General features: G+C 43.1%; 2 protein-coding genes across 3 annotated transcripts in view; both read left to right on the top strand.

Annotated features, from left to right (window-relative positions):
- LOC129820859 (glucose-6-phosphate exchanger SLC37A1-like) overlaps positions 1–2,925 on the top strand; it is a 28,942-nt gene extending 26,017 nt beyond the window's left edge. Inside the window, exon 20 of the mRNA XM_055877904.1 lies at positions 1,715–2,925. Coding sequence (XP_055733879.1) covers positions 1,715–1,730 — 16 coding nt within the window. The 3' untranslated portion in view covers positions 1,731–2,925. The remainder of the gene's footprint in view (positions 1–1,714) is intronic.
- Positions 2,926–3,481: 556 nt separating this feature from the next.
- The window catches only part of LOC129820858 (high affinity cGMP-specific 3',5'-cyclic phosphodiesterase 9A-like), a 66,614-nt gene continuing 43,194 nt past the window's right edge, over positions 3,482–26,901 (top strand). The window contains exons 1-7 of one of the 2 annotated variants that reach the window (XM_055877902.1): positions 3,482–4,208; positions 5,461–5,646; positions 10,597–10,665; positions 11,214–11,291; positions 11,723–11,766; positions 22,385–22,439; positions 23,242–23,312. In XM_055877902.1, coding sequence (XP_055733877.1) covers positions 4,192–4,208; positions 5,461–5,646; positions 10,597–10,665; positions 11,214–11,291; positions 11,723–11,766; positions 22,385–22,439; positions 23,242–23,312 — 520 coding nt within the window. In that variant the 5' untranslated portion in view covers positions 3,482–4,191. Of the gene's footprint in view, positions 4,209–5,460; positions 5,647–10,596; positions 10,666–11,164; positions 11,292–11,722; positions 11,767–22,384; positions 22,440–23,241; positions 23,313–26,901 lie in introns of those variants that run through there. The other variant, XM_055877903.1, reaches the window with a different exon arrangement.

The raw sequence follows: 26,901 nt of genomic DNA, 5'->3' as shown, positions 1-26,901 counted from the left end.
TATTGGCCATATACCACACTCCCTCGTGCCTTATTATTAAATAACCTTCTGCCTATCTGTCACTCAATTATTATTGGCCATATACCACACCCCCTCGTGCCTTATTATTAAATAACCTTCTGCCTATCTGTCACTCAATTATTATTGGCCATATACCACACCCCCTCGTGCCTTATTATTAAATAACCTTCTGCCTATCTGTCACTCAATTATTATTGGCCATATACCACACCCCCTCGTGCCTTATTATTAAATAACCTTCTGCCTATCTGTCACTCAATTATTATTGGCCATATACCACACCCCCTCGTGCCTTATTATTAAATAACCTTCTGCCTATCTGTCACTCAATTATTATTGGCCATATACCACACCCCCTCGTGCCTTATTATTAAATAACCTTCTGCCTATCTGTCACTCAATTATTATTGGCCATATACCACACCCCCTCGTGCCTTATTATTAAATAACCTTCTGCCTATCTGTCACTCAATTATTATTGGCCATATACCACACCCCCTCGTGCCTTATTATTAAATAACCTTCTGCCTATCTGTCACTCAATTATTATTGGCCATATACCACACCCCCTCGTGCCTTATTATTAAATAACCTTCTGCCTATCTGTCACTCAATTATTATTGGCCATATACCACACCCCCTCGTGCCTTATTATTAAATAACCTTCTGCCTATCTGTCACTCAATTATTATTGGCCATATACCACACCCCCTCGTGCCTTATTATTAAATAACCTTCTGCCTATCTGTCACTCAATTATTATTGGCCATATACCACACCCCCTCGTGCCTTATTATTAAATAACCTTCTGCCTATCTGTCACTCAATTATTATTGGCCATATACCACACCCCCTCGTGCCTTATTATTAAATAACCTTCTGCCTATCTGTCACTCAATTATTATTGGCCATATACCACACCCCCTCGTGCCTTATTATTAAATAACCTTCTGCCTATCTGTCACTCAATTATTATTGGCCATATACCACACCCCCTCGTGCCTTATTATTAAATAACCTTCTGCCTATCTGTCACTCAATTATTATTGGCCATATACCACACCCCCTCGTGCCTTATTATTAAATAACCTTCTGCCTATCTGTCACTCAATTATTATTGGCCATATACCACACCCCCTCGTGCCTTATTATTAAATAACCTTCTGCCTATCTGTCACTCAATTATTATTGGCCATATACCACACCCCCTCGTGCCTTATTATTAAATAACCTTCTGCCTATCTGTCACTCAATTATTATTGGCCATATACCACACCCCCTCGTGCCTTATTATTAAATAACCTTCTGCCTATCTGTCACTCAATTATTATTGGCCATATACCACACCCCCTCGTGCCTTATTATTAAATAACCTTCTGCCTATCTGTCACTCAATTATTATTGGCCATATACCACACCCCCTCGTGCCTTATTACTTAGGCAGAAGGTTCTGTCATTTATTATTATTCATTTAACTTGAACCTCCTTTCTCTTTATTTTTTTACCTGGTTCATCATGTTTCCATTTTTTCTTTCTGTAAATCTATTTGTTTCTTATATAAGGATACTTTTTTTGCTTTTGTTCTATAAACATTTGAAAGTGAGAAGTGCCTTAACGAGCATCTCATGTTTTTTTTACTTAATGCAAATAAATAAATCATAGTCACTGATCAACTTCTGTTTTTCTCTTGTAGAATGAAGGAGCACTAAGCACTTTGCACTAACTCCAGACAGAGGAGTGAACAGACTGTCCCTCAGCACAGACACACACGCTGCATCTTATACCACTAACCTGTACCTCCGTCCAGTAACTGAACTGAGCTAGTGTGAAGAAGCACCACCTCCTTAGAACTGAATTCAAGCCGATTTGAAGATTCGGTAACAAGATAATAAGCAACCAACCAAGCCATCCAAAGTTCCTCTGAGCACGTACCACTAGAACGTTTGTTTTACTTGTTCTACAGCACACTGGGCCTTAAAAATATATATATATATTTTACTGTCAGGTCTGCCTTATGGAACCAAAGATTGTGTGGAAATGCATTATAATTTATATGAAATTATGATTATAATATTTTTTAAAGTTGGCATTATATTATTCTGTTCTGTGGTGTATTTTCTCTGTAAATGAAGTATATGCAGGTACTGATATGTTGTATTTTTATATGATCACCAAATGATGTTTATTATGTTTGGTGACTTCAATCCTATGAATGTAACATTTGTGATAGAGTATGAAATTCTATATACCAACTCTAACTGATGAGGGGATCAATCATTTCTTAATAAGCTTTCTTTAGGCAGTGCAATGTTGAAAACGATAGTGATGTTATTTTATGTAGATGTAGAATATATCAAATGCCATCATCCCAAACCATAAATGCTTATATAAAGTGAGTTAATTTATCCTGCCTCTAGAATGTGAACATTTTGAATGTGTTCCTTTTGACTAATGCCTGCTAACTCAAGTCCTTTAGAGTGTAAAAAGCACAAAATGCCAAATGAGTGAATAAATGTAGGTGATAATCATCTTTAAAAAAAATTATAATAATCTATATTCTTAACTTTCATGATGGCACATGATGCAGTGGTCAATTCCAATTCATTTCCTCTATTAAACAGAATTGAAATGGAATAGACCCCATCCAACATCATGTCCATTTTATTTATGTGGAGATGGAGCACATCTTGGTGGAAGATAAAACGTTCATCTAAGTGCTTCAGTGGTAGTACTTGAAATACTGTGTGCCTTTTGTTGTTTTGTCGGGCAGTTGCTTTGTTCAGTTACGTATATGTGAGTCTTACTTGATTACTATAGCTACATGGTCTTGGTGACAATTGTAGATTTGTAATGACCTCTTGGTATATAAATCAAATAAAAAGATGGCATGTCTGCGTTACCAAATTCTCTGGAAGCCTCTATACCCAAAGCAAAATATCTCAATCTTGGTTTCGAAGCATAATGTTGAGTTGTTTTGTCAACCAGGCTAAATGTGTTCCAGGCAGGGTGAAGAGTGGTCTGAAGTCTCTGTCTCAGCTGGAGGTGGCAGATGTAAACAAGAAACTACACTTTTGACAACTAGTCCTCCACTGAACTGACTCATTCTCTCTCCTACTGCAGGACAAATCACATGGTTTATTATTTTCTGAAATGGCCCTGTAATAAACATTAACAGTCCTTAACAAATCAGTCATTATAACTGGTGGTTAGCTGCTCATGTTGTGCCTAAATAAACCAGAAGGTAATTATTCAGGATTATATGGCTAAATTCAATTAGTGTTTATTGAAGGTATAATTAGTATATTGTTTTGATCGTCGATGACTCATCTGACATGCATCACAAAACAACTGAGCTGACTCGAGTCTGCAAAACTGGATATGTTACCGAGTGAAGCTCACAGGCGGGCGCCCACGCAAGAAACTCAATTCAATTTGAAACTTCCATTTTCACGGTGCTTGCTCTTGGCTTTGGTTATCTCTCGTTAGCTCATATCCTACAGTTTATATAGATAGACGATTTTAATAGCCATACTCAGGGTAGAATTTAGCCTGTGTTTTTAAAAGTTGAATGAACGTAGCGGACAGACAGATCAACTTCGTTCTGGGGGTTGTGTGGGCGACCTGCAGGCAAACCTTTCCCAGCCGCGCCTGCTTCCTTGAGGAGACCCAGTAACTATGGCGATGAGAGCGAAAAAACGCACTGGGCATGCCAGTTCAACGTTTAATTTTGATTTAGGCCTACATGTGGTTGAGTTGTCAACTAACATGAATTCAACGTGAAATCAATCAAACGTTTCACCCTGTTATTGGATTTAGGTTAAAAGTGAGAGAGAAAAAACGAAATTCTCTTAAATTGACGACTTTGCTAATCCAATCAATTTTACACATTGATTCAACGTCATCACATGGCATATTTTGGTTTAAATGACAGCTTAACAACGTTGATTGAAGTCGTTTTTGCTCAGTGGGAAACTATAATTCCTGCTCTCCAGGGTATGTGCGATTATTGAGGGAGGCTGAGACGTATCCAACTCGACCACCGTCGGAGCGGTAGCCTATAGCCCGCATTCCGAATCCTCGACCTAGGCAACGGCGAGAGACGCTAGAGGGGAGGAAAGAGAGAGATGGGGTCAGCTTCGTCGGTGAAACGAGTAATCTACCTGGACGTCGATGGCAGAATTCAGAAGGTAAACTGTCAATCAACCGTTTTATATCGTGTCAGCCTGTTTCATCATCAACTACTACACCCTTCCATGTCCCTTGCAAGAGGTCCAATATTGCATGAGAAATTTGGAACAAAGGTGCAATGATAGTTTTGCTTTATATAGGATAACCTCAATGATCATACTATTAATAATAACAATTCAATGAAAGTATTCTCACACGTTGATGCATATCGAAAAACAGAATTTTCAGAAAATCCTGTACATTGGACACATTCACAGTCATCTCTTGCCTCTTATGGTGAGATCTCATAGTTCTGAGCTGTAGTCCGAGTTTGACTGTGTTACATTGTACTTTTGTCATTAGGTCTGGTTGGTTTCACATTGCCAAATGTCAAACGAACAAACATTGCAAAACAAAACCACGTGTCCATGCAAGTAATTTGTTTATTGGACAAATAGCCCTATGCTCACGTTAAATCAATGTATGACTATCATGAAGCATCACTTCATTTAAACTTTCGATTTGGTCTTCCAACATCATGCGGGAGGAAACAGCGCAATAGCCGCTCCAAATGCGACGTGAATAGTTTATATTCAGTAGCCTATCCCTGATATAGCTCTCCCCTAATCTGCATCAGATGCGCTCATGTATGAGCTGCAAATCACATCATGTTCCAGAGATGTCAAATTATGACCACGAGTGCATCATTTTGTTGAACGACCAAAGCGAAATAATAGATTGGGACACACAAGTGATACTTCATGATAATCATAAATGGATTTAACGTGAGCATATTTGTCCAATAAACAAATGACTTGCATGAACATGCGGTTTTGTTTTGGAATTTTATACTGAACAAAAATATAAATGCAGCATGTAAAGTGTTGGTCTCATGTTTCATGTTCTGAAATAAAATATCAGACATTTTCCATACGCACAAAAAGGTTATTTCTCTAAAATGTTGTGCACAAATTTGCTTACATCCCTGTTAGTGAGTATTTCTCCTTTGCGAAGATAAACCATCCACCTGACATGTGTGGCATATCAAGAAGCTGATTAAACAGCATGCCCATTACACAGGTGCACCTTGTGTTGGGGACAATAAAAGGTCACTAAAATGTGCAGTTTTTCACACAATACAATGCCACAAATGTCTCAAGTTGAGAGGGAGCATGCAATTGACATGCTGACTGCAAGAATGTCCACCAGAGCTGTTGCCAGAGAATGTAATGTTAATTTCTCTACCATAAGCCCCCTCCAATGTCATTTTAGAGAATTTGGCAGTATCTTGAACCGGCCTCACAACCGTAAACCACGTGTAACCACGCCAGCCCAGGACCTCCACATCTGGCTTCTTCACCTGCGGCATCATCTGAGACCAGCCACCCAGACGGCTGATGAATCTGTGGGTTTGCACAACGGAAATATTTCTGTACAAACTGTCAGAAACCGTCTCAGGTAAGATCATATGCGTGCTTGTCATCCTCACCAGGGTCTTGACCTGACTGCAGTTCAGTGTTGTAACTGACTTTAGTGGGCAAATGCTCACCGTCGATGGCAACTGGAGCGCTGGAGAAGTGCTCTTCACAGATTAATCTCAGTTTCAACTGTACCGTGAAGATGGCACACAGCCTGTATGGCATTATGTGGGCGAGCGGTTTGCTGATGTCAACGTTGTGAACAGAGAGCCCCATGGTGGCAGTGGGGTTATGGTATGGGAAGGCATAAGCTACGGACAATGAACACTATTGCATTTTGTCGATGACAATTTGAATGCACAGAGATGCCGTGACGAGATCCTGAGGCCCATTGTTGTGCCGTTCATCCGCGGCCTCGCATCATGTTTCAGCATAATGTGAAACATGATGCAGCCCCATGTAATAAGGATCTGTACACAATTCCTGGAAGCTGTAAATGTCCCAGTTCTTCCATGTCCTGCATACTCATCAGACATATCAGACATTGAGCATGTTTGGGATGCTCTGGATCGACGTGTACGACAGCGTGTTCCAGTTCCCACCAATATCCAGCTACTTTGCACAGCCATTGAAGAAGAGTGGGACAACATTCCACAGGCCACAATCAACAGCCTGATCAACTCTATGCAGAGGAGATGTCGCGCTGCATGAGGCAAATGGTGATTCGTACTATCGCTCAAAACTGTGTGAAAACGCCCTTTCACTCTCTCAATTTCAATTCAATTTAAGGGCTTTATTGGCATGGGAAACATATGTATACATTGCCAAGCAAGTGAAATAGATAATAAACAATAAAATATGCACTGTAAACATTTTTTCGCTCTCTCTCTCTCGCTCTCTCTCTCTGTCTCTGTGTGTGTGTAACATTTGCTTCTTCAGCAAATCAAGTTTTGAAACATTGCACTATTTTTATGAACCTGCGTGGAATGGCAAAATACTTGTAGATGTAGCGTAACATTTTGGTAAAAGCATGATAGCCTATCAATAATTTAAGTGGGCAAAATAACAGTCTTAGAGCTAATAGTTTTTGTGGTTGCTTAGAGGGAGGGAGTACAGGTTGAAGAATAACTCCTTTGAGGATTAACATGAGAGAACCAGCTTTTTACTGGCTCTACTTTGCTGGACCATTGTAGAGTTCTGGGATAGTTCTGGAACAGCTTTGGGACAGTTTTGGAACAGTTTTGGGATAGTTCTGATAGTTCTGGAACTGTCTATGTAGACTGCCACTACCATATTCTGTCGTTTTAAAACATGTATGTAGTTTACGTCTCTTTATTATACCCGCCATGCTGGATTCTAGAGATCGATTGTTCAGGTTTCTTACTCAAGCAAAACCTCAGCAAATCTTAACTGGAGATACATCTAAAACCTTTGATTAAATCACGTGGAATACTTGCTATATGACATCTCAAGTGACATACATGCATCTAATATTAGGATTTGGCCCAAAGACAATTTTGATAATCTGGCCACGAACTCCCTAATCTCACCCAGTCTGTATCTGTTGTACTCCATGTGAACTACCCTCCACAAACACAGCCGGTATAGTGGGTCTAGACCCCGTCCAGAGGTCTGTTTACACGTAGGCCTACACCCAGTGGAGTAGAGTAGACTGAAGACCAGGACCATAAAGAAGCCATATAAAGACCTTTTATGATGCTACGATGGCTCTTTGCATTTATTGCAGTTCGTGTCACTTTTTCTACAGTTTTTCTATAGTTCTCTTTTTGATGTTTCTCTGTGAGCTTGTTTGTCCAGTTATTATAGGATATTCTGTGGTGTGTAGTCTGTGAATCCACATCTGTGAGCTCATAGAGATAGATCCATTTATTTCTGTTTGAGCTGTTGTTCTCTATTTCTGATGTTGATCTGTTTGTTCGTTTGTCATTGGTCAGTTGTTGCTTGGGAAAAATATGGTACCTTGTCTCTTACTCTCTACCGCTGTCATTCTCCCTCTCTCTCTCTACCGCTGTCATTTTCCCTCTCTCTCTCTCCCACTGTTATTCTCTCCCTCTCTCTCTCTCCCACTGTTATTCTCTCCCTCTCTCTCTCCCGCTGTCATTCTCTCTCTCTCTCTCTCCCTCTCTCTCTCCCGCTGTCATTCTCTCTCTCTCTCTCTCTCCCCCTCTCTCTCTCCCGCTGTCATTCTCTCTCTCTCTCTCTCTTTCTCTCTCCCGCTGTCATTCTCTCTCCCTCTCTTTCTCTCTCCCGCTGTCATTCTCTCTCCCTCTCTTTCTCTCTCCCGCCGTCATTCTCTATTTCTCTCTCCCGCTGTCGTTCTCTCCCTCTCTTTCTCTCTCCTGATGTAATTTTCTCTCCCTCTCTCGTCCTCTTGTGTCTGTGACACTTCAATTTGTAAGTCGCTCTGGATAAGAGCGTTTGCTAAATGACTTAAATGTAAATGTAAATTGATGTGTGACACGTATTAATGTCAAAATAACATGCTAAACAGGTGGGGCTCTGAATGAAGGGTCGCCACTGGTTATACCTCATTCTCTCCTTCAGGGAACACTAGTTATATTCCTAACTGTACGTTCTTTTCAGTCGGTCACTCTGTAAAACATACAATCACACCCCAAGCCGGCTCAGAGGGTACCAAACTAGGAGCCCACAGCAACCCAAGCACACACAGTTTCCACAGGCTCCAAATAGGGGTGACAGAAGCCTCCTTTTCCGCTAATACTTACCCGAGAAGCCTGAACTGTCAGAGCCTCATGAGACCTAAACTGTCAGAGACCCATATAGGGAACCAAAACCTGCTGCAACTTGGCCATGCGGACTGACACGCTGCCACTGCAGCTCAAGTCCATAGACCCCACGGTTCCAAGAACAGTACTCACCTTGCAAGCCTGAAATGTCAGAAACCGCAAGTCCAAAACAACAGTCAACGATTTGACTTCGTGGTGCACATATAGCCTATAGCCTGTTTTAGAGAAATGTAATCACCGAATGTTGTAAGAGCTTTCATTGTCTTCTTATATGCTCCCTTTATTTATCCTACGGTTCTGACTTGGTGTACAGGGAGAATACTGTAAGAACGGCCCATGTTCTGAATTCTGTCGCTGTACATTTCAAAAGTACTGAACAAATAGTTATATTGACAACGTCCATGTAGCTCGCTTATTAATGTCGTAATCTAAATTATGGATTGCCTGTTATCCGCTCGTCGTCCCCTTATGCCGTAGCTTGTACATCTCAATTGTCAGTAGAAACCACATTTTGTTTAAGCAAGTCAGCCATATCAGCTATGTTTTTTTAAAGGCAGTAAATTAGGCTGAATTAACTGTTACGCTGGCAGACAAGGTCGCCGCTGATCGCCAGGTGTAGTAGTGGTAAGGTGTTGGGACTCTGCTTTTGGGACAGCGTTATGTAGGCCCTAACAGTTTGTGGGCACCATTTGTCACCGTTATTCATGTATCGTTTAGTGTTTTGTTGTGGAGTGGCTTTGCCTCACCAAGATTTACACTCCAAATCCCCACTGGGTATAGCATATTTTGGCCCCGTGCCGTCAGGGTGTTTGGGCTTGATGAAGAGCGGTTCTGAATGGAGGAAATGACTGTAAGCCCCGGTATTATAGACAGGAAGGCAATGCTTCCGAGGGCGGGCTCGGCATCCATTTGGGCGTGATTTGTTTCTTCAGGTGAATATGATTGGTCGTTGACTCCCCATAGTATGGTATACCTCATTCCCTTCTTCAGAGAACAATAGTTACATTCATAACTGTATGTTTTGAAAAAACGTTATTTCTTCTTTTAAATCTACCCTGTTATGTCACAGAGAAGCATTTTCTAGGACCTTATCTTTATAACCTCATATCATAGAAATGCACTGTTTTCACAATGTAGAAACTGGTTTCGTTCCGGAGATAACAATTATGATATTTTAAAGTGGCGGAATTGCACTTTAACGTTGCACTTGAAAACCCTCTTGATCTAATGCTTGACTCATAGAACAGCTACAGTAAGTGTGACGTTGTATGCTTTTATTTTTTTAACCTCCCGCGTCACTTTATACACAGAAGATCTCCGCTAAACATAGAATCACATGGTTTATCCACGACCTCCGACAACTGCAGAACAAATTTGACAAAAAAATGCAAAGTTGGCAATGTCTTTACATTTGATATTAACAAGCAACGCATTAAAAAAAAAATCTGGATCAAAGTCATCTGTCTTGGTGAAGCTGGTTAGTGAAGCTTGGGGCTGGGGTTAACATTAGAAATGACTGACTTGTCACTGTTGATGACGGCACTCAACCTTGTTTGGAACGCAATACAAGGAGAAGGTTGAGGGCGGGATCGGGGGAATCTGCATATTTGTCATGAAAAGAAAAGCCCAGAATGGGAGACCTGCCAATAGACACCAGGGGGTTTTCAAATCAAATCAAATTGTATTTGTCACATGTGCCGAATTCAACCCGTCGTTTCACGGTGAAATGCTTACAAGCTCTTAACTGTATTTCCTTAAAACCGCATTGTTGGTTAAGAAAATATTTACTAAATAAACTAAAGTTTAAAAAAAAAATGTAATAAAAAGTAACACAATAAAGTAACAAATAATGAGGCTATATACAAGGGGTACCGGTGGTGGGTTTTGTCCATTTTCTCTCACACACTACTCTGAGGACTGTTGTAGAACAAGCGGACTAAATACACTGCTGTACCACCCTGATCATTAGGAAAGTATTCCACATCTAGTAACAGTATCAGCATCTCCAACATCTATTTACATAATACTGTATGTGTCAACATTTTCAATATATTCTAGAAATGCTTTCTCCCTTATATCCACACACATGATGGTTGTTATATGAACATGAATGTTTTGCCTCACATGCCAAACATGATGTACTAAGTGTGGACTCTGTTTTACATTTTGACATCATTATATATTTTGTATTAATACTACGTTGCATGCTACTGTTCCCATAGGTGGTCTTCAGCAGATTCTGCAGCCCGTACGATATCAGAGTTATTTTGCACCGCTCTGGGTATCCCAAGGTAATGCTTTGCTCAGCCCTCTTTTCCTCTCTTCGGTCTTAAGTCATTGTCTTGATCCTTTTAATTTTCATGACTGGTTTTCTACTAAAGCAATAAGGCACCTCGGGGGTTTGTGGTATATGGCCAATATACCACGGCTAAAGGCTGTTCTTAGGCACGACGCAACGCGGAGTACCTGGATACAGCCCTTAGCCGTGGTATATTGGCCATATACCACAAACCCCCAAGGTGCCTTAATGATGTTATAAACTGGTTACCAACGTAATTGGATCAGTAAAAATGCTATAACACGGCTGTCAGCCAATCAGCATTCAGGGCTCAAACCACCCAGTTTCTAATGTCGTTTTGACAATCACTTCTATTAGATGAAGACACAACCATAATGAAAATATACAAGGTCATAGGTCCCAGTAGTCTTGACCAATCTCTCGCTTGGTTTCTTTGATTTGATATTTGGAATGTGCCAAAAACACCTACACCCTCTTCATTTGAACTTTAGTGGGACACATCCTCAGAGAGAGTGTCCCTGCTTTGTCTGTTTTGGACAGGAACACCACCTTATCTCTGCTGGACTCCACAGGAGCCATGGTGTCCATCGACCCCACCATGCCACACAACACCGAGAGGTAGGCGCTGCCACATTCACATTTACAGCAGAACATTACACATTTGGTCCGTGAAGGTACGATCTGTCATTTCAGCAGCCTAAGCTCACAAGCATAATAAATTATGTTCTTCATGGGTTAATGGTTATATCATTGAAATGTCCATTGAACAGAAGGACATATCCCAGATTGTGCCCTATTGCCCAGGGTTAGTAAAAAACACTATCAGATCCAAGGTCAGGGTGAAACAGTGAGCCAGATACTGCTCACTCTCTCTCACACACACACACACATTCACCAACGTGTCCTCACACTTCAGACGCTGAGTAAGACAGTGGGAGGAAGAGGAGAGGACATTGACAGCACGTCTAATTAGAAGGAAAGGAGGGACGTACAGTATTTGAGTGCTGCACCACTTCCTGTCTAAACTTGTGTGTGTTTGTGTGTTAAAGGTCACCGTACAGCGTGGTGCCCCTGACTGGTGGACAGCTAGCTGGTGAGTCCTAGTGGGCCAGGGGGTTTTCACACGCTGGCTACGCAAATAAACACACATGGCTGACAAGCACATACCAAATTAGCATATATTTTTTCTTTATTTAACTAGGCAAGTCAGTTAAGAACAAATTCTTATTTACAATGACGGCCTACCCCGGCCAAATCCAGACGACGCTGGGCCAATTGTGCGCCGCCCTATGGGACTCCTAATCACAGCCAGTTGTGATACAGCCTGGATTCGAACCAGGGTGTTTGTAGTGATGCCTCTAGCACTGGGATGCAGTGCCTTGTACTGCTGCGCCACTCGGGAGCACACACACACACACACGTGTAAATTTTTCCATTATTTAGTCTTAGTTATTTTGATTAAAATATAATTTTATCATTTGAATAATGATTTTTGTCTAGTTATTGTAAAATGATGAAGGCAGTGGGCCATTTTAGTCAACTAAATGCCCTTTATTTTAGTCACATCACATTTGTATTGCCTCATTAACCTGTATTACAGTTTTTCCCAATTGCTAAAACACAATTTTGCAAACTAGGCTGGTTTTATCAAAATACTTAACACAATTCACACACCCAAACTGCAAAATACCTCATATATCCTGCAAAATGAAGCACTGCAACCAAAACTACATATAGCATTATCAAAATCAAACGTTTGCACGAAATGGCACACACTTCATTCATATTACCAGATTTGTCTAACCAACTACACACTGTTGGGCATAACGAAAAGCACTCTCATCTTTAGTATGCTGTGCCATAATACTAAAATAGTTCAAATAGTAGAAAATTTTACAGATACATGCTGTATTTTTCACCAAACAAGTCAGTGCAACATATGCACAGCAGATATATTTACATTGGACTGAACAAAAATATGCTCACAAAAAAACAGTAAACTGAAAAAGAAAATTGCAGAAAAAATGTGCTGAAAAAATGTTAGAAAAAAGAGGCAAGAAAAATAATTAGGCAGCATCTTGCTGCACAGCTGGGTCTGGCCACAACGCCTCGTCCACATCACAGCTGGGTCTGGCCACAACGCCTCGTCCACATCACAGCTGGGTCTGGCCACAACGCCTCATCCACATCACAGGCAATATCTTCCCTTGCCAGACATCAAAGGAAGAAGCGCCTTGAAGTGCCTTATCCATCCCTGAATCGCACCCACATCAATCTCATCACATGCCTCTTCCATAGCCTGCACGAGAGGCATGCGCACAAAGGGCTGCCGGTCGTATACCTTCCACCGCTGAAAATAACTCTTCTATGGGGTTCAGAAAGGGTGAGTATGGTGGGAGGTATTGCACGAGAAATGGTGGGTGGTCAGCAAACCAGTTTTGGACTGGGACTGCACGATGAAAGCTCACGTTATCCCATACTACAACGTACCGGGTTCTTTGATGTTCTGCATTATTCATACGCTCTGGTGGTATGAGAATGTTGTGGAGTCTGTCCAGAAATGTGAGAATATGGGCTGTGTTGTATGGTCCAAGGTTGGCATGACGGGGGAGGACACCATGCGTATTGGAGATGGCAGCGCACATTATGATGTTCCCACCACGTTGGCCAGGAACATCTATAATGGCTCGGTGGCCAATGACGTTTCTCCCCCTTCTTCTGGTCTTTGCTAGGTTGAACCCAGCCTCATCTATAAAGATGAACTCATGTGGGATTGCATGAGCATCCATTTCCAGTACTCCCTGAAAACAAAGAACAAAAGCAGTCAATATGGTGTTATCCAGTACACTGGGAAACAGTGTTGTGTGTAGTGTACTGCAGTCAATATTGTACTTACATCCACATATGCTCGTCTGACCTCTTTGTTTCTGTGAGAGTTTCTCTCAAACGGCAACTTATAAAGTTGCTTCATTCTAATTTGGTTTTGCTTGAGAATGCGAGCCAATGTGGACAGACTGACTCGTTGAATATGGTGTTGTCTTGGATGATGTGGCTTTGAATTTCTCGTAATCTGATTTCATTCTTTTCCAAAACCAAGTTTACAATGGCAGCTTCCTGTACCCCGGTGAACATTTGGCCCCTTCCTCCACCATGGTTGTGTCTCTCAGTCCTTTAGAACAACAAACAAACAAAAATATAGGGCTTGGACAATGCAGCCTAAAGATATTTCCCCCACAGTAGAGTAAATTCTACAGGAAATTTGTGCAGTTAGTGTATGACATCAGCCATTCATGAAGTAAACAGGTGTCACCCAACTGATACACTATGACATGGGGTGTACTACATAGTGTGAAAGACATGTTGGTTACATACCTGTACTCCAGTCTAAATATAAAAAACGGCTCAAGTTGGGCTGCACTCTCTGTCCAGCCTCTCTCATTGTCAGCCCATGGTTGATGACATGATCAACTAAGGTTGCTCTGATTCCAGTCTCTCCCATTGTCAGCCCATGGTGGATGACATGATCAACTAAGGTTGCTCTGATTCCAGTCTCTCCCATTGTCAGCCCATGGTGGATGACATGATCAACTAAGGTTGCTCTGATTCCAGTCTCTCCCATTGTCAGCCCATGGTGGATGACATGATCAACTAAGGTTGCTCTGATTCCAGTCTCTCCCATTGTCAGCCCATGGTGGATGACATGATCAACTAAGGTTGCTCTGATTCCAGTCTCTCGCATTGTCAGCCCATGGTGGATGACATGATCAACTAATGTTGCTCTGATTCCAGTCTCTCGCATTGTCAGCCCATGGTTGATGACATGATCAACTAAGGTTGGACTGCACTCTCTGTCCAGCCTCTCTCATTGTCAGCCCATGGTTGATGACATGATCAACTAATGTTGCTCTGATTTCATTTGAAAGTTGTTGTCTTCTTTGGCCATGAACTCCTCTACCAGCTCTACCCCTACCTGTCACTCTTCCTCCCCCTCTCATTCTCCCCCTCCCCCTACCTCTCACTCTTCCTCCCCCTCTCATTCTCACTCTCCCCCTACCTCTCACTCTTCCTCCCCCTCTCATTCTCACTCTCCCCCTACCTCTCACTCTTCCTCCCCCTCTCATTCTCCCCCTCCCCCTACCTGTCACTCTTCCTCCCCCTCTCATTCTCACCCTCCCCCTACCTCTCACTCTTCCTCCCCTTCTCATTCTCACCCTCCCTCTTCCTCTCTCTGCAACGGCTTCCATTGTTGTTGTAAAACAAAAGGTGCTCACCTGTGGTCTTTTCATAGTGCTTACTTCCTGATTGAAGTGGTAACAATTAACCATTGAGGTGTTTGGCCAGGTGGCACATGTATTGGCCAATTAGCTCACGTAGTGTCATTGTGAATGGCAGTGTTTTGAAATGGCAAACATGTAACTTTATGTCAGATTGTTGTGTCTTAAGCAGAGAACTGTGTGCAGTGCATTTAAAAAGTGCCAATTGCAAAATGTGTGTAAAGCAGAAAATGTGTTTAGACTTTTGGAGACTTGAGAAGAGGTTTTGCTCTCTGTGTCAGTTTAAATAATTGTGCTGTGCATGTCATTTTAGTGTGTTAGCAATTGGAAAAAACTGTAAACATAAATCCCTGACTTCCATGAGCACAAACACACATCGCCTTGTCCTACACTCTTAAAATAAAAGGTGCTATATAGAACCTAAAAGGGTTCCTCGGGCTGTCCCCACAGGAGAACCCTTTGAAGAACCCTTTTTGGTTCCAGTTAGAAGCTTTTTTGGTTCCATGTAGAACCCTTATTATTGTTACTGTTCAAGGAAGGATCCTTTTTCTGTCTCCCGGAGAGCACATCAAGAGGCGAACAGGCCCCAGTGGAACAGGCCCCAGTGGAACAGGCCCCAGTGGAACAGGCAGACACTTTCATTACAGGAATCATGAGCATAATTCACGTCACTGTTTGACCAAATCATGATTTTAGCCACCACAAAAAAAATGATGTTTTGAAACTTTGGAGTGTGGTGGCCGTGTAATGAATGTTCAGCTCACACTGATACGACCAATAAATAGAAATGTAACTTGCACAGCCAGGACAATGGGTCAAACTCCAAATGGGCTGTCATTTGCCTTCTACTCCTTTTAGAGGAGTGACATCCGTCTGACCACTCTACCATAAAGGCCTGATTGGTGGAGTGCTGCAGCGATGTTTGTCCTTCTGGAAGGTTCTCCCATCTCCACAGAGGAACTCTAGAGCTCTGTCAGAGTGACCATTAGGGTCTTGGTCACCTCCCTGAACAAGGCTATTCTCCCGTGATTGCTCAGTTTGGCCGGGTGGCCAGCTCTAGGAAGAGTCTTAGTGGTTCCAAACCTCTTCCATTTAAGAATGATGGAGGCCACTGTGTTCTTGGGGACCTTCAATGCTGCAGACATTTTTTGGTACCCTTCCTCAGATCTGTGCCTCGACACAATCCTGTCTCAGAGCTCTACGGACAATTCCTTCGACCTCATGGCTTGGTTTTTGCTCTGACATGCACTGTCAACTGTGGGACCTTTATATATACAGGTGTGTGCATTTCCAAATAATGTCCAATCAATTGAATTTACCACAGGTGGATTCCAATCATGTTGTAGAAACATCTCAAGGATGATCAATGGAAACAGGATGCACCTGAGATCAATTTCCAGTCTCATAGTAAAGTTGTTTTTGTTTTTATACATTTGTATAAATGTCTAAAAACCTGTTTTTGCTTTGTCATTATGGGGTATTGTATGTATGTATATTGTTGAGGAAATTGATAAAATAAAACAATTTTAGAATAAAGCTGTAACGTAACAAAATGTGGAAAAAGTCAAGGGGTCTGAAGACTTTTTTGAAGGCACTGTATATTAACCCTGTATTGCTGATGCTATTTATTGGTCATTGAGAGGCTTTGTAGCCACCGGTCGGCCATATTAGCATTCCTCAGTATTTCAGTTCAATGTTTCGAAGACAAAATTACACCTATGTATTTTTATTTTATTTATATTTTTTGTCGTGGGGACAGTAACAATGATAATCTCAAAAACATTATACTTTGAGGAAAATGTTTTTACATATTATTTTTTCATTTCTTATTTTAATGTTTTAGCTCGCATAATATAATTTAAAAAGTATATATTAAGGAAGTGGTCACCAACCTTTTCTGAGCCGAGATCACTCTCTGGGTCAAAATGCAGGTCGACATCTACCGCTCAGAATAACAATCATGAACCTATTAAAAACAGTACTGTAGCAATGAGGTTTGTGCAGGAGGCTAGAGGCTCAATACATTATTGGCTATTAAAAACAGTACTGTAGCAATGAGGTTTGTGCAGTAGGCTAGAGGCTCAATACATTATTGGCTATTAAAAACAGTACTGTAGCAATGAGGTTTGTGCAGTAGGCTAGAGGCTCAATACATTATTGCTATTAAAAACAGTACTGTAGCAATGAGGTTTGTGCAGTAGGCTAGAGGCTCAATACATTATTGGCTATTAAAAACAGTACTGTAGCAATGAGGTTTGTGCAGTAGGTTAGAGGCTCAATACATTATTGGCTATTAAAAACAGTACTGTAGCAATGAGGTTTGTGCAGTAGACTAGAGGCTCAATACATTATTGGCTATTAAAAACAGTACTGTAGCAATGAGGTTTGTGCAGTAGGTTAGAGGCTCAATACATTATTGGCTATTAAAAACAGTACTGTAGCAATGAGGTTTGTGCAGTAGACTAGAGGCTCAATACATTGTCTATTTTTGAATTGCCCTACCAATGTTCTTCTCAGACCATTTTACACAATTCTTGGAAGCTAAAAATGTCACAGTTCTTCCATGGCCTGCATACTCACCAGACATGTCACCCATTGATCATGTTTGGGATGCTCTGGATCGACGTGTGCGACAGCGTGTTTCAGTTCTCGCCAATATCCAGCAACTTCACACAGCCATTGAAGAAGAGTAGGACAACGTTCCACAGGCATCAATCAACAGCCTGATCAACTCTATGTGAAGGAGATGTCGCGCTGCATGGGGCTGTGCCTCACACCAGATACTGACTGGTTTTGTGATCCACGCCCCCTACCTTTTTTTTAAGGTATCTGTGACCAACAGATTAATTTCTGTATTCCCATTCATGTGAAATCCATAGATTAGTGCCTAATTAATTTATTTCAAATGACTGATTTCCTTAAATGAACTGTAACTCAGTAAAATCTTTGAAATTGTTGCATGTTGTGTTTTATATTTTTGTTCGGTGTATGTTGTAATATACAGGGCGCATTTGGAAAAGAGACCTAAGTCTCAATAAGTCTTCACTGTTAAAATAAAGATTAAATAATGCATTTCTATAGCTTCCAAAATATTTTTTACAATGGTGGGGGAGAGCCAAGATGGAGGCACAGTGGCTTTAGCACAATGGTGGGGGATGGCCAAGATGGTGGCTTTAGCACAATGGTGGGGGAGGGCCAAGATGGTGGCTTTAGCACAATGGTGGGGGAGGGCCAAGAGGGAGGCACAGTGGCTTTAGCACAATGGTGGGGAAGGGCCAAGATGGAGGCACAGTGGCTTTAGCACAATGGTGGGGGAGGGCCAAGATGGAGGCACGGTGGCTTTAGCACAATGGTGGGGAAGGGCCAAGATGGAGGCACAGTGGCTTTAGCACAATGGTGGGGAAGGGCCAAGATGGAGGCACAGTGGCTTTAGCACAATGGTGGGGAAGGGCCAAGATGGAGGCACAGTGGCTTTAGCACAATGGTGGGGGAGGGCCAAGATGGAGGCACGGTGGCGCAACACAATGGTGGGGGAGGGCCAAGATGGAGGGACAGTGGCTTTAGCACAATGGTGGGGGAGGCCAAGATGGAGGCACGGTGTCTTCAACACAATGGTGGGGGAGGGCCAAGATGGAGGCACAGTGGCTTTAGCACAATGGTGGGGAAGGGCCAAGATGGAGGCACAGTGGCTTTAGCACAATGGTGGGGAAGGGCCAAGATGGAGGCACAGTGGCTTTAGCACAATGGTGGGGGAGGGCCAAGATGGAGGCACAGTGGCTTTAGCACAATGGGGGGGGAGGGCCAAGATGGAGGCACGGTGTCTTCAACACAATGATGGGGGAGAGCCAAGATGGAGGCACGGTGTCTTCAACACAATGATGGTGAAGGGCAAAGATGGAGGCACGGTGACTCAACACAATGGTGGGGGAGGGCCAAGATGGAGGCACGGTGGCTCAACACAATGGGGGGGGAGGGCCAAGATGGAGGCACAGTGGCTTTAGCACAATGGTGGGGGAGGGCCAAGATGGAGGCACGGTGGCTTTAGCACAATGGTGGGGGAGGGCCAAGATGGAGGCACGGTGTCTTCAACACAATGATGGGGGAGAGCCAAGATGGAGGCACGGTGGCTTTAACACAATGGTGGGGGAGGGCCAAGATGGAGGCACGGTGGCTCAACACAATGGTGGGGGAGGGCCAAGATGGAGGCACGGTGGCTTTAACACAATGGTGGGGGAGGGCCAAGATGGAGGCACGGTGTCTTCAACACAATGGTGGGGGAGGGCCAAGATGGAGGCACGGTGGCTTTAACACAATGGTGGGGGAGGGCCAAGATGGAGGCACGGTGGCTCAACACAATGGTGGGGGAGGGCCAAGATGGAGGCACGGTGGCTTTAACACAATGGTGGGGGAGGGCCAAGATGGAGGTACGGTGGCTTTAACACAATGGTGGGGGAGAGCCAAGATGGAGGCACGGTGTCTTCAACATAGCGCCCCTATGAGTCATTGCATTCGGTCTTGTTTGAATCGACACGATAAGTAAAGCGGCTCCTTTTTCTACCGGGTGCTTGTACCACCAGGAGAGTAGCCATGGCGTGCCTTATTTGCATCAGTGATTTGTAACCTGGGCATGGTATGTATTTTCCACCAATTACAGCATTGCAACATTGCAGTGAGAAAGCCTTACAATTCTGTAAATGCCATGCATGCTTTTGATTGGACCAAACAAATAACACTGAAATGCTCTCAATCTCTCCAAAACATCTTGTCCAGTCCACTTACTAGTTAAACATCTTGTCCAGTCCACTTACTAGTTAAACATCTTGTCCAGCCCACTTACTAGTTAAACATCTTGTCCAGTCCACTTACTAGTTAAACATCTTGTCCAGTCCACTTACTAGTTAAACATCTTGTCCAGCCCACTTACTAGTTAAACATCTTGTCCAGTCCACTTACTAGTTAAACATCTTGTCCAGTCCACTTACTAGTTAAACATCTTGTCCAGTCCACTTGCTAGTTAAACATCTTGTCCAGTCCACTTACTAGTTAAACATCTTGTCCAGTCCACTTACTAGTTAAACATCTTGTCCAGTCCACTTACTAGTTAAACATCTTGTCCAGTCCACTTACTAGTTAAACATCTTGTCCAGTCCACTTACTAGTTAAACATCTTGTCCAGTCCACTTACTAGTTAAACATCTTGTCACAGACAAAATCTAGTCAGCCGAAATTAAAAATCTGTTTCTCTGGGTCTATTTATCGTCTCGTCAATTGCCACTGAAAAATAGATGTTTGACAAATATATTTATGAAAGTAACGCACACACACACTAACCCACATACCTGACGTGCAAACAGCACATAAAGGAGCATAATCAATAACATGTTTAGGCAATAGACACACTTAGACAAACACACACACACAATATTTCATTAACTGTCTTGCTTGGTTACAACAACATATTGTCCTCATCACTCAAACACAAGACACACAGACAGACCAGCTCAACATCTGGGGGGAAAAAAGTCCATAATCAACAGGTTTTGTCTTTGTTCCCAATCTTTACTGCAATCACCTGTTTCAATTCCACATCACTCTGTTTTATTACAGCGATGTAACCTTCTGAGTAGTGATGCTGACACACACTATCTGTGGCTGTCGTAGAGGCGAGGCTTAGTATGGTCCTAACCTCTGACCCCTGGTGAAACAGTGTTCTAGCGTTTAATGTGACACGGTGTACAATGGGATAGCAATAATGTGATATAGTGTACAACGGGATAGCGTTAATGTGACACGGTGTGCAATGGGACCCGGCCAACCGGTGGTTTTACTAGTTCACATACCTGCACCTTTATTGGCCTCTCAGGTGAACTTTGGCCACCACTTTGCTCTACAACAATAGCAGGGCTGTGTTTTTGTCATTTAGTTATTTTCTGTGCGTAGGAAGGGGAATTATAAGTGTCTTGTTAAGATAAACACCACTACTGTATTTAGCTGGCACCATCACCAAACACCACTACTGTATTTAGCTGGCACCATCATCAAACACCACTACTGTATTCAGCTGGCACCATCACCAAACACCACTACTGTATTCAGCTGGCACCATCACCAAACACCACTACTGTATTCAGCTGGCACCATCTCCAAACACCACTACTGTATTTAGCTGGCACCATCACTAAACACCACTACTGTATTTAGCTGGCACCATCTCCAAACACCACTACTGTATTCAGCTGGCACCATCACCAAACACCACTACTGTTTTCAGCTGGCACCATCACCATCACCAAACACCACTACTGTATTTAGCTGGCACCATCACCAAACACCACTACTGTATTCAGCTGGCACCATCTCCAAACACCACTACTGTATTTAGCTGGCACCATCTCCAAACACCACTACTGTATTCAGCTGGCACCATCACCAAACACCACTACTGTATTCAGCTGGCACCATCTCCAAACACCACTACTGTATTCAGCTGGCACCATCACCATCACCAAACACCACTACTGTATTTAGCTGGCACCATCACCAAACACCACTACTGTATTTAGCTGGCACCATCACCAAACACCACTACTGTATTTAGCTGGCACCATCACCAAACACCACTACTGTATTTAGCTGGCACCATCACCAAACACCACTACTGTTTTCAGCTGGCACCATCACCATCACCAAACACCACTACTGTATTTAGCTGTCACCATCACCAAACACCACTACTGTATTTAGCTGGCACCATCACCAAACACCACTACTGTATTTAGCTGGCACCATCACCAAACACCACTACTGTATTTAGCTGGCACCATCACCAAACACCACTACTGTTTTCAGCTGGCACCATCACCATCACCAAACACCACTACTGTATTTAGCTGTCACCATCACCAAACACCACTACTGTATTTAGCTGGCACCATCACCAAACACCACTACTGTTTTCAGCTGGCACCATCACCATCACCAAACACCACTACTGTATTCAGCTGGCACCATCTCCAAACACCACTACTGTATTTAGCTGGCACCATCACCAAACACCACTACTGTATTTAGCTGGCACCATCACCAAACACCACTACTGTATTTAGCTGGCACCATCACCAAACACCACTACTGTATTTAGCTGGCACCATCACCAAACACCACTACTGTATTCAGTAGTGAGACAGAAAAAAACAATTACTCTCTCTTCTTTTGCCATCTGTTGTGTCGCTTTCATTCTCTCGTTGCCACTGGTTTACAGGTGTGTTTGAGTGTGAGAGAAGGGCCAATCAATATCTGTTACACCGCCAGGCTCCGTTCTAATGAAAGGCAGATAGTTGAGTGACCTGTGTGCAGTGTTGTCTTTATAACACAGAGTGAAGTGGTATGAGTTTGAGCTTTTCTGTGTAGTACCATCCTACACCTTCCTTCCCACAGATAAAGAGGAACTCTTCCAGAATGTATTGACACAGGTGGCAGAGCAGTTTTCCAGGTAAGAGCACTGATATTGCTTTCATGGACATTTTGTGCCTTCGTAAATGCTTTTTTCTCTCTGGTTTTCGTAAATGCTTGCTATTTGTCTGTTACTATATTAATGCGTGTGCTGCTTTCAGATAATCAATGATCTCTGTCCCTTTTGTTCTCTCTCTTTCCCTCCTTCCCTCCCTCCCTTGCTATCTCTATCCTTCTCCTAATTTTCTCGATTTTCTATCTCTCTATCTGCCTTTTCTTTTCTCTCCTTGTCTCTCTCTCTCTGTCCATCTCTCTCATTGTCTCTATCTCTGTCATCACTCTCTCTCTGTCCTCCTCTCTCCTTTTATCTCTCTCTCTGTCATCTCTCTCTCTCTCTCTCTCTCTCTCTCGCTCTCTCTCTCTGTCCATCTCTCTCTGTCCATCTCTCTCTGTCCATCTTTGTCTCTCTCTTTCTCTCTCTTTCTCTCTCTTTCTCTCGTTCTCTCTCTTCTCTCTCTCTTATGCTCTCTCCATCTCTCTCCTTGTCTCTCTCTCTCTGTCCGTCTCTCTCTCTCTCTCTTACTCTCTCTCCATCTCTCTCCTTGTCTCTCTCTCTGTCCATCTCTCTCCTTGTCTCTCTCTCTCTGTCCTCCTCTCTCCTTTTCTCTCTTTTCTCTCTCTGTCCATCTCTCTCTCTCTCTCTCTCTCTCTCTCTCTCTCTTGCTCTCTCTCTCTCTCTCTCTCTTGCTCTCTCTCTCTCTCTCTCTGTCCATCTCTCTCTCTCTGTCCATCTCTCTCTCTTGCTCTCTCTCTCTCTGTCCATCACTTTTTTGTCTCTGCAGAGCGTTTAAAATCAACGAGCTGAAGACGGAGGTGACAAACCGCTTGGCGATGTTGGAGAAGAGAGTTGAGCGTGAGTCACACAGTACTGTGTCTGTCTGTGTTTTTATTTCTCCCCAGAGAGGAAACCGCCTCTTATATCACAGTGAGTTTCTCCCCAGAGAGGAAACAGCCTCTTATATCACAGTGAGTTTCTCCCCAGAGAGGAAATAGCCTCTTATATCACAGTGAGTTTCTCCCCAGAGAGGAAACAGCCTCTTATATCACAGTGAGTTTCTCCCCAGAGAGGAAACAGCCTCTTATATCACAGTGAGTTTCTCCCCAGAGAGGAAATAGCCTCTTATATCACAGTGAGTTTCTCCCCAGAGAGGAAACAGCCTCTTATATCACAGTGCGTTTCTCCCCAGTGAGGAAGCAGCCTCTTATATCACAGTGCATGTCCAGTTACCTGCCCCGGGGAATAGTAAGGGGACTGCAGAGCAGATACCCTGAAATGCAGACAATAAAAGAATGCAATATGGTCCTTTGAAGATGCTTTGGTTATCAGGCGACTTTTAGTTAAAGCGTGACATACAATGATTAAAAATAACTCAAATGGAATACCAAGCAGATGCCCTGAGAACCAAGTGGATGCCCTGGGAACCAAGTGGATGCCCTGAGAACCAAGTGGATGCCCTGAGAACCAAGCTGATGTCCTGAAACCGTAATACCAAGCAGATGTCTTGAAACCGTAATACCAAGCAGATGGCCTGATACCGTAATACCAAGCAAATGCCCTGAGAACCAAGCAGATGCCCTGAGAACCAAGCAGATGCCCTGAGAACCAACCGGATGCCCTGAAACCGTAATACCAAGCAGATGGCCTGATACCGTAATACCAAGCAGATGGCCTGAAATCGTAATACCAAGCAGATGGCCTGAAACCGTAATACCAAGCGGATGCCCTGAAACCGTAATACCAAGCAGATGGTCTGATACCGTAATACCAAGCAGATGGCCTGAAACCGTAATACCAAGCAGATGGCCTGAAACCGTAATACCAAGCGGATGGCCTGAAACCGTAATACCAAGCAGATGGCCTGAAACCGTAATACCAACCAGATGGCCTGAAACCGTAATACCAACCAGATGGCCTGAAACCGTAATACCAAGCGGATGCCCTGAAACCGTAATACCAAGCGGATGGCCTGAAACCGTAATACCAAGCAGATGCCCTGAACCCGTAATACCAAGCAGATGGCCTGAAACCGTAATACCAAGCAGATGGCCTGAAACCGTAATACCAAGCAGATGGCCTGAAACCGTAATACCAAGCAGATGCCCTGAAACCGTAATACCAAGCAGATGGCCTGAAACCGTAATACCAAGCAGATGCCCTGAAACCGTAATACCAAGCAGATGGCCTAAAACTGTAATACCAAGCAGATGCCCTGAGAACCAACCGGATACCCTGAAACCGTAATACCAACCAGATGCCCTGAAACCGTAATACCAAGCAGATGCCCCGAAACCGTAATACCAAGCAGATGGTCTGAAACCGTAATACCAAGCAGATGGCCTGAAACCGTAATACCAAGCAGATGGCCTGAAACCGTAATACCAAGCAGATGCCCTGAGAACCAACCGGATACCCTGAAACCGTAATACCAACCAGATGCCCTGAAACCGTAATATCAACCAGATGGCCTGAAACCGTAATACCAAGCAGATGGCCTGAAACCGTAATACCAACCAGATGCCCTGAGAACCAAGCAGATGCCCTGAGAACCAAGCGGATGCCCTGAGAACCAAGCGGATGCCCTGAGAACCAAGCGGATGCCCTGAGAACCAAGCGGATGCCCTGAGAACCAAGCAGATGCCCTGAGAACCAAGCGGATGCCCTGAGAACCAAGCGGATGCCCTGAGAACCAAGCAGATGCCCTGAAACCGTAATACCAACCAGATGCCCTGAAACCGTAATACCAACCAGATGCCCTGAAACCATAATACCAAGCAGATGCCCTGAAACCGTAATACCAACCAGATGCCCTGAAACCGTAATACCAACCAGATGCCCTGAAACCGTAATACCAAGCAGATGCCCTGAAACCGTAATACCAACCAGATGCCCTGAAACCGTAATACCAACCGGATACCCTGAATCAGTATTACATTTACATTTGAGTAATTTCATCTTTTTAATTCAGCGATTAACCTAGCTGTTCAGTAACCTAGATGTTCAGTAACCTAGCTGTTCAGTAACCTAGATGTTCAGTAACCCAGCTGTTCAGTAACCTAGATGTTCAGTAACCTAGCTGTTCAGTAACCTAGATGTTCAGTAACCTAGATGTTCAGTAACCTAGATGTTCAGTAACCTAGCTGTTCAGTAACCTAGATGTTCAGTAACCTAGCTGTTCAATAACCTAGCTGTTCAGTAACCTAGATGTACAGTAACCTAGATGTTTAATAACCTAGATGTTCAGTAACCTAGATGTTCAGTAACCTAGCTGTTCAGTAACCTAGATGTTCAGTAACCTAGATGTACAGTAACCTAGATGTTCAGTAACCTAGATGTTCAGTAACCTAGCTGTTCAGTAACCTAGCTGTTCAGTAACCTAGATGTTCAGTAACCTAGCTGTTCAGTAACCTAGCTGTACAGTAACCTAGATGTTCAGTAACCTAGATGTTCAGTAACCTAGATGTTCAGTAACCTAGATGTTCAATAACCTAGATGTTCAGTAACCTAGATGTACAGTAACCTAGCTGTTCAGTAACCTAGATGTTCAGTAACCTAGCTGTTCAGTAACCTAGCTGTTCAGTAACCTAGATGTTCAGTAACCTAGATGTTCAGTCACCTAGCTGTTCAGTAACCTAGATGTTCAGTAAACTAGCTGTACAGTAACTGTATGTGGTGCCCGCGGCGGTGTATGGGGCAATCGAACCCTCACTGAAACTGCAGTAAAGTGTGCAGTAAACATTGATGTACTACTGTATGTGAGAGGCATTTTTTTAATAGGTTCACTCGCCGCTCATTAACTTGACTGCTTGGGAAATAGAAATGGTTGCCCGGGAGATTGAGTCATGAAGAGAGGATGTTAAGGTTAAGAAAAGTAACCCCTGAAAGAGGGGGGATTTAACTATTTGGTAGGGTTTCAATTAGGTGTTTTGTATTTGTAATTATAATGGATCCCCACTAGGAAGCAGCAGTAGCTTTAACTATAGGGTCAAGGACAGCTAGCATAGCCTTGATTTAGCGAACCTCCGTTATTATGGTGTTTAGTGGAGGCTAGCCATGTCAAGGCTACAGCTAGCGTTGTGTACGTCTATAACAATGCTTATCTCTCACTAATTCCATGGTATTTCTATGTGAATTCTGCATGTTCAATGTACCGGCGAATAACACGAGTCCAGAAGCCTGTTAAACTATAGTAGAGAACATAGCTACCAAAGCAGTAGCTACTCTTCCTGGGATCCAGCAAAATGAAGGCAGTTTATACAGTTTTAAATACATTACAATACATTCACAGATTTCACAACACACTGTGTGCTCTCAGGCTCCTACTCCTCCACTACCACATATCTACAGTACTAAATCCATGTGTATGTATAGTGTGTGTGTGTGTATGTATAGTGTGTGTGTGTGTGTGTATACATGTGTCTGTGCCAATGTTTGTGTTGCTTCA

The sequence above is a fragment of the Salvelinus fontinalis genome, chromosome 23, assembly GCF_029448725.1.
Source record: "Salvelinus fontinalis isolate EN_2023a chromosome 23, ASM2944872v1, whole genome shotgun sequence".
In the NCBI taxonomy this organism is placed as follows: Eukaryota; Metazoa; Chordata; class Actinopteri; order Salmoniformes; family Salmonidae; genus Salvelinus; species Salvelinus fontinalis.
Note: the sequence above shows the minus strand (reverse complement) of the source record. Positions and strands in the feature narration are given on the sequence as shown.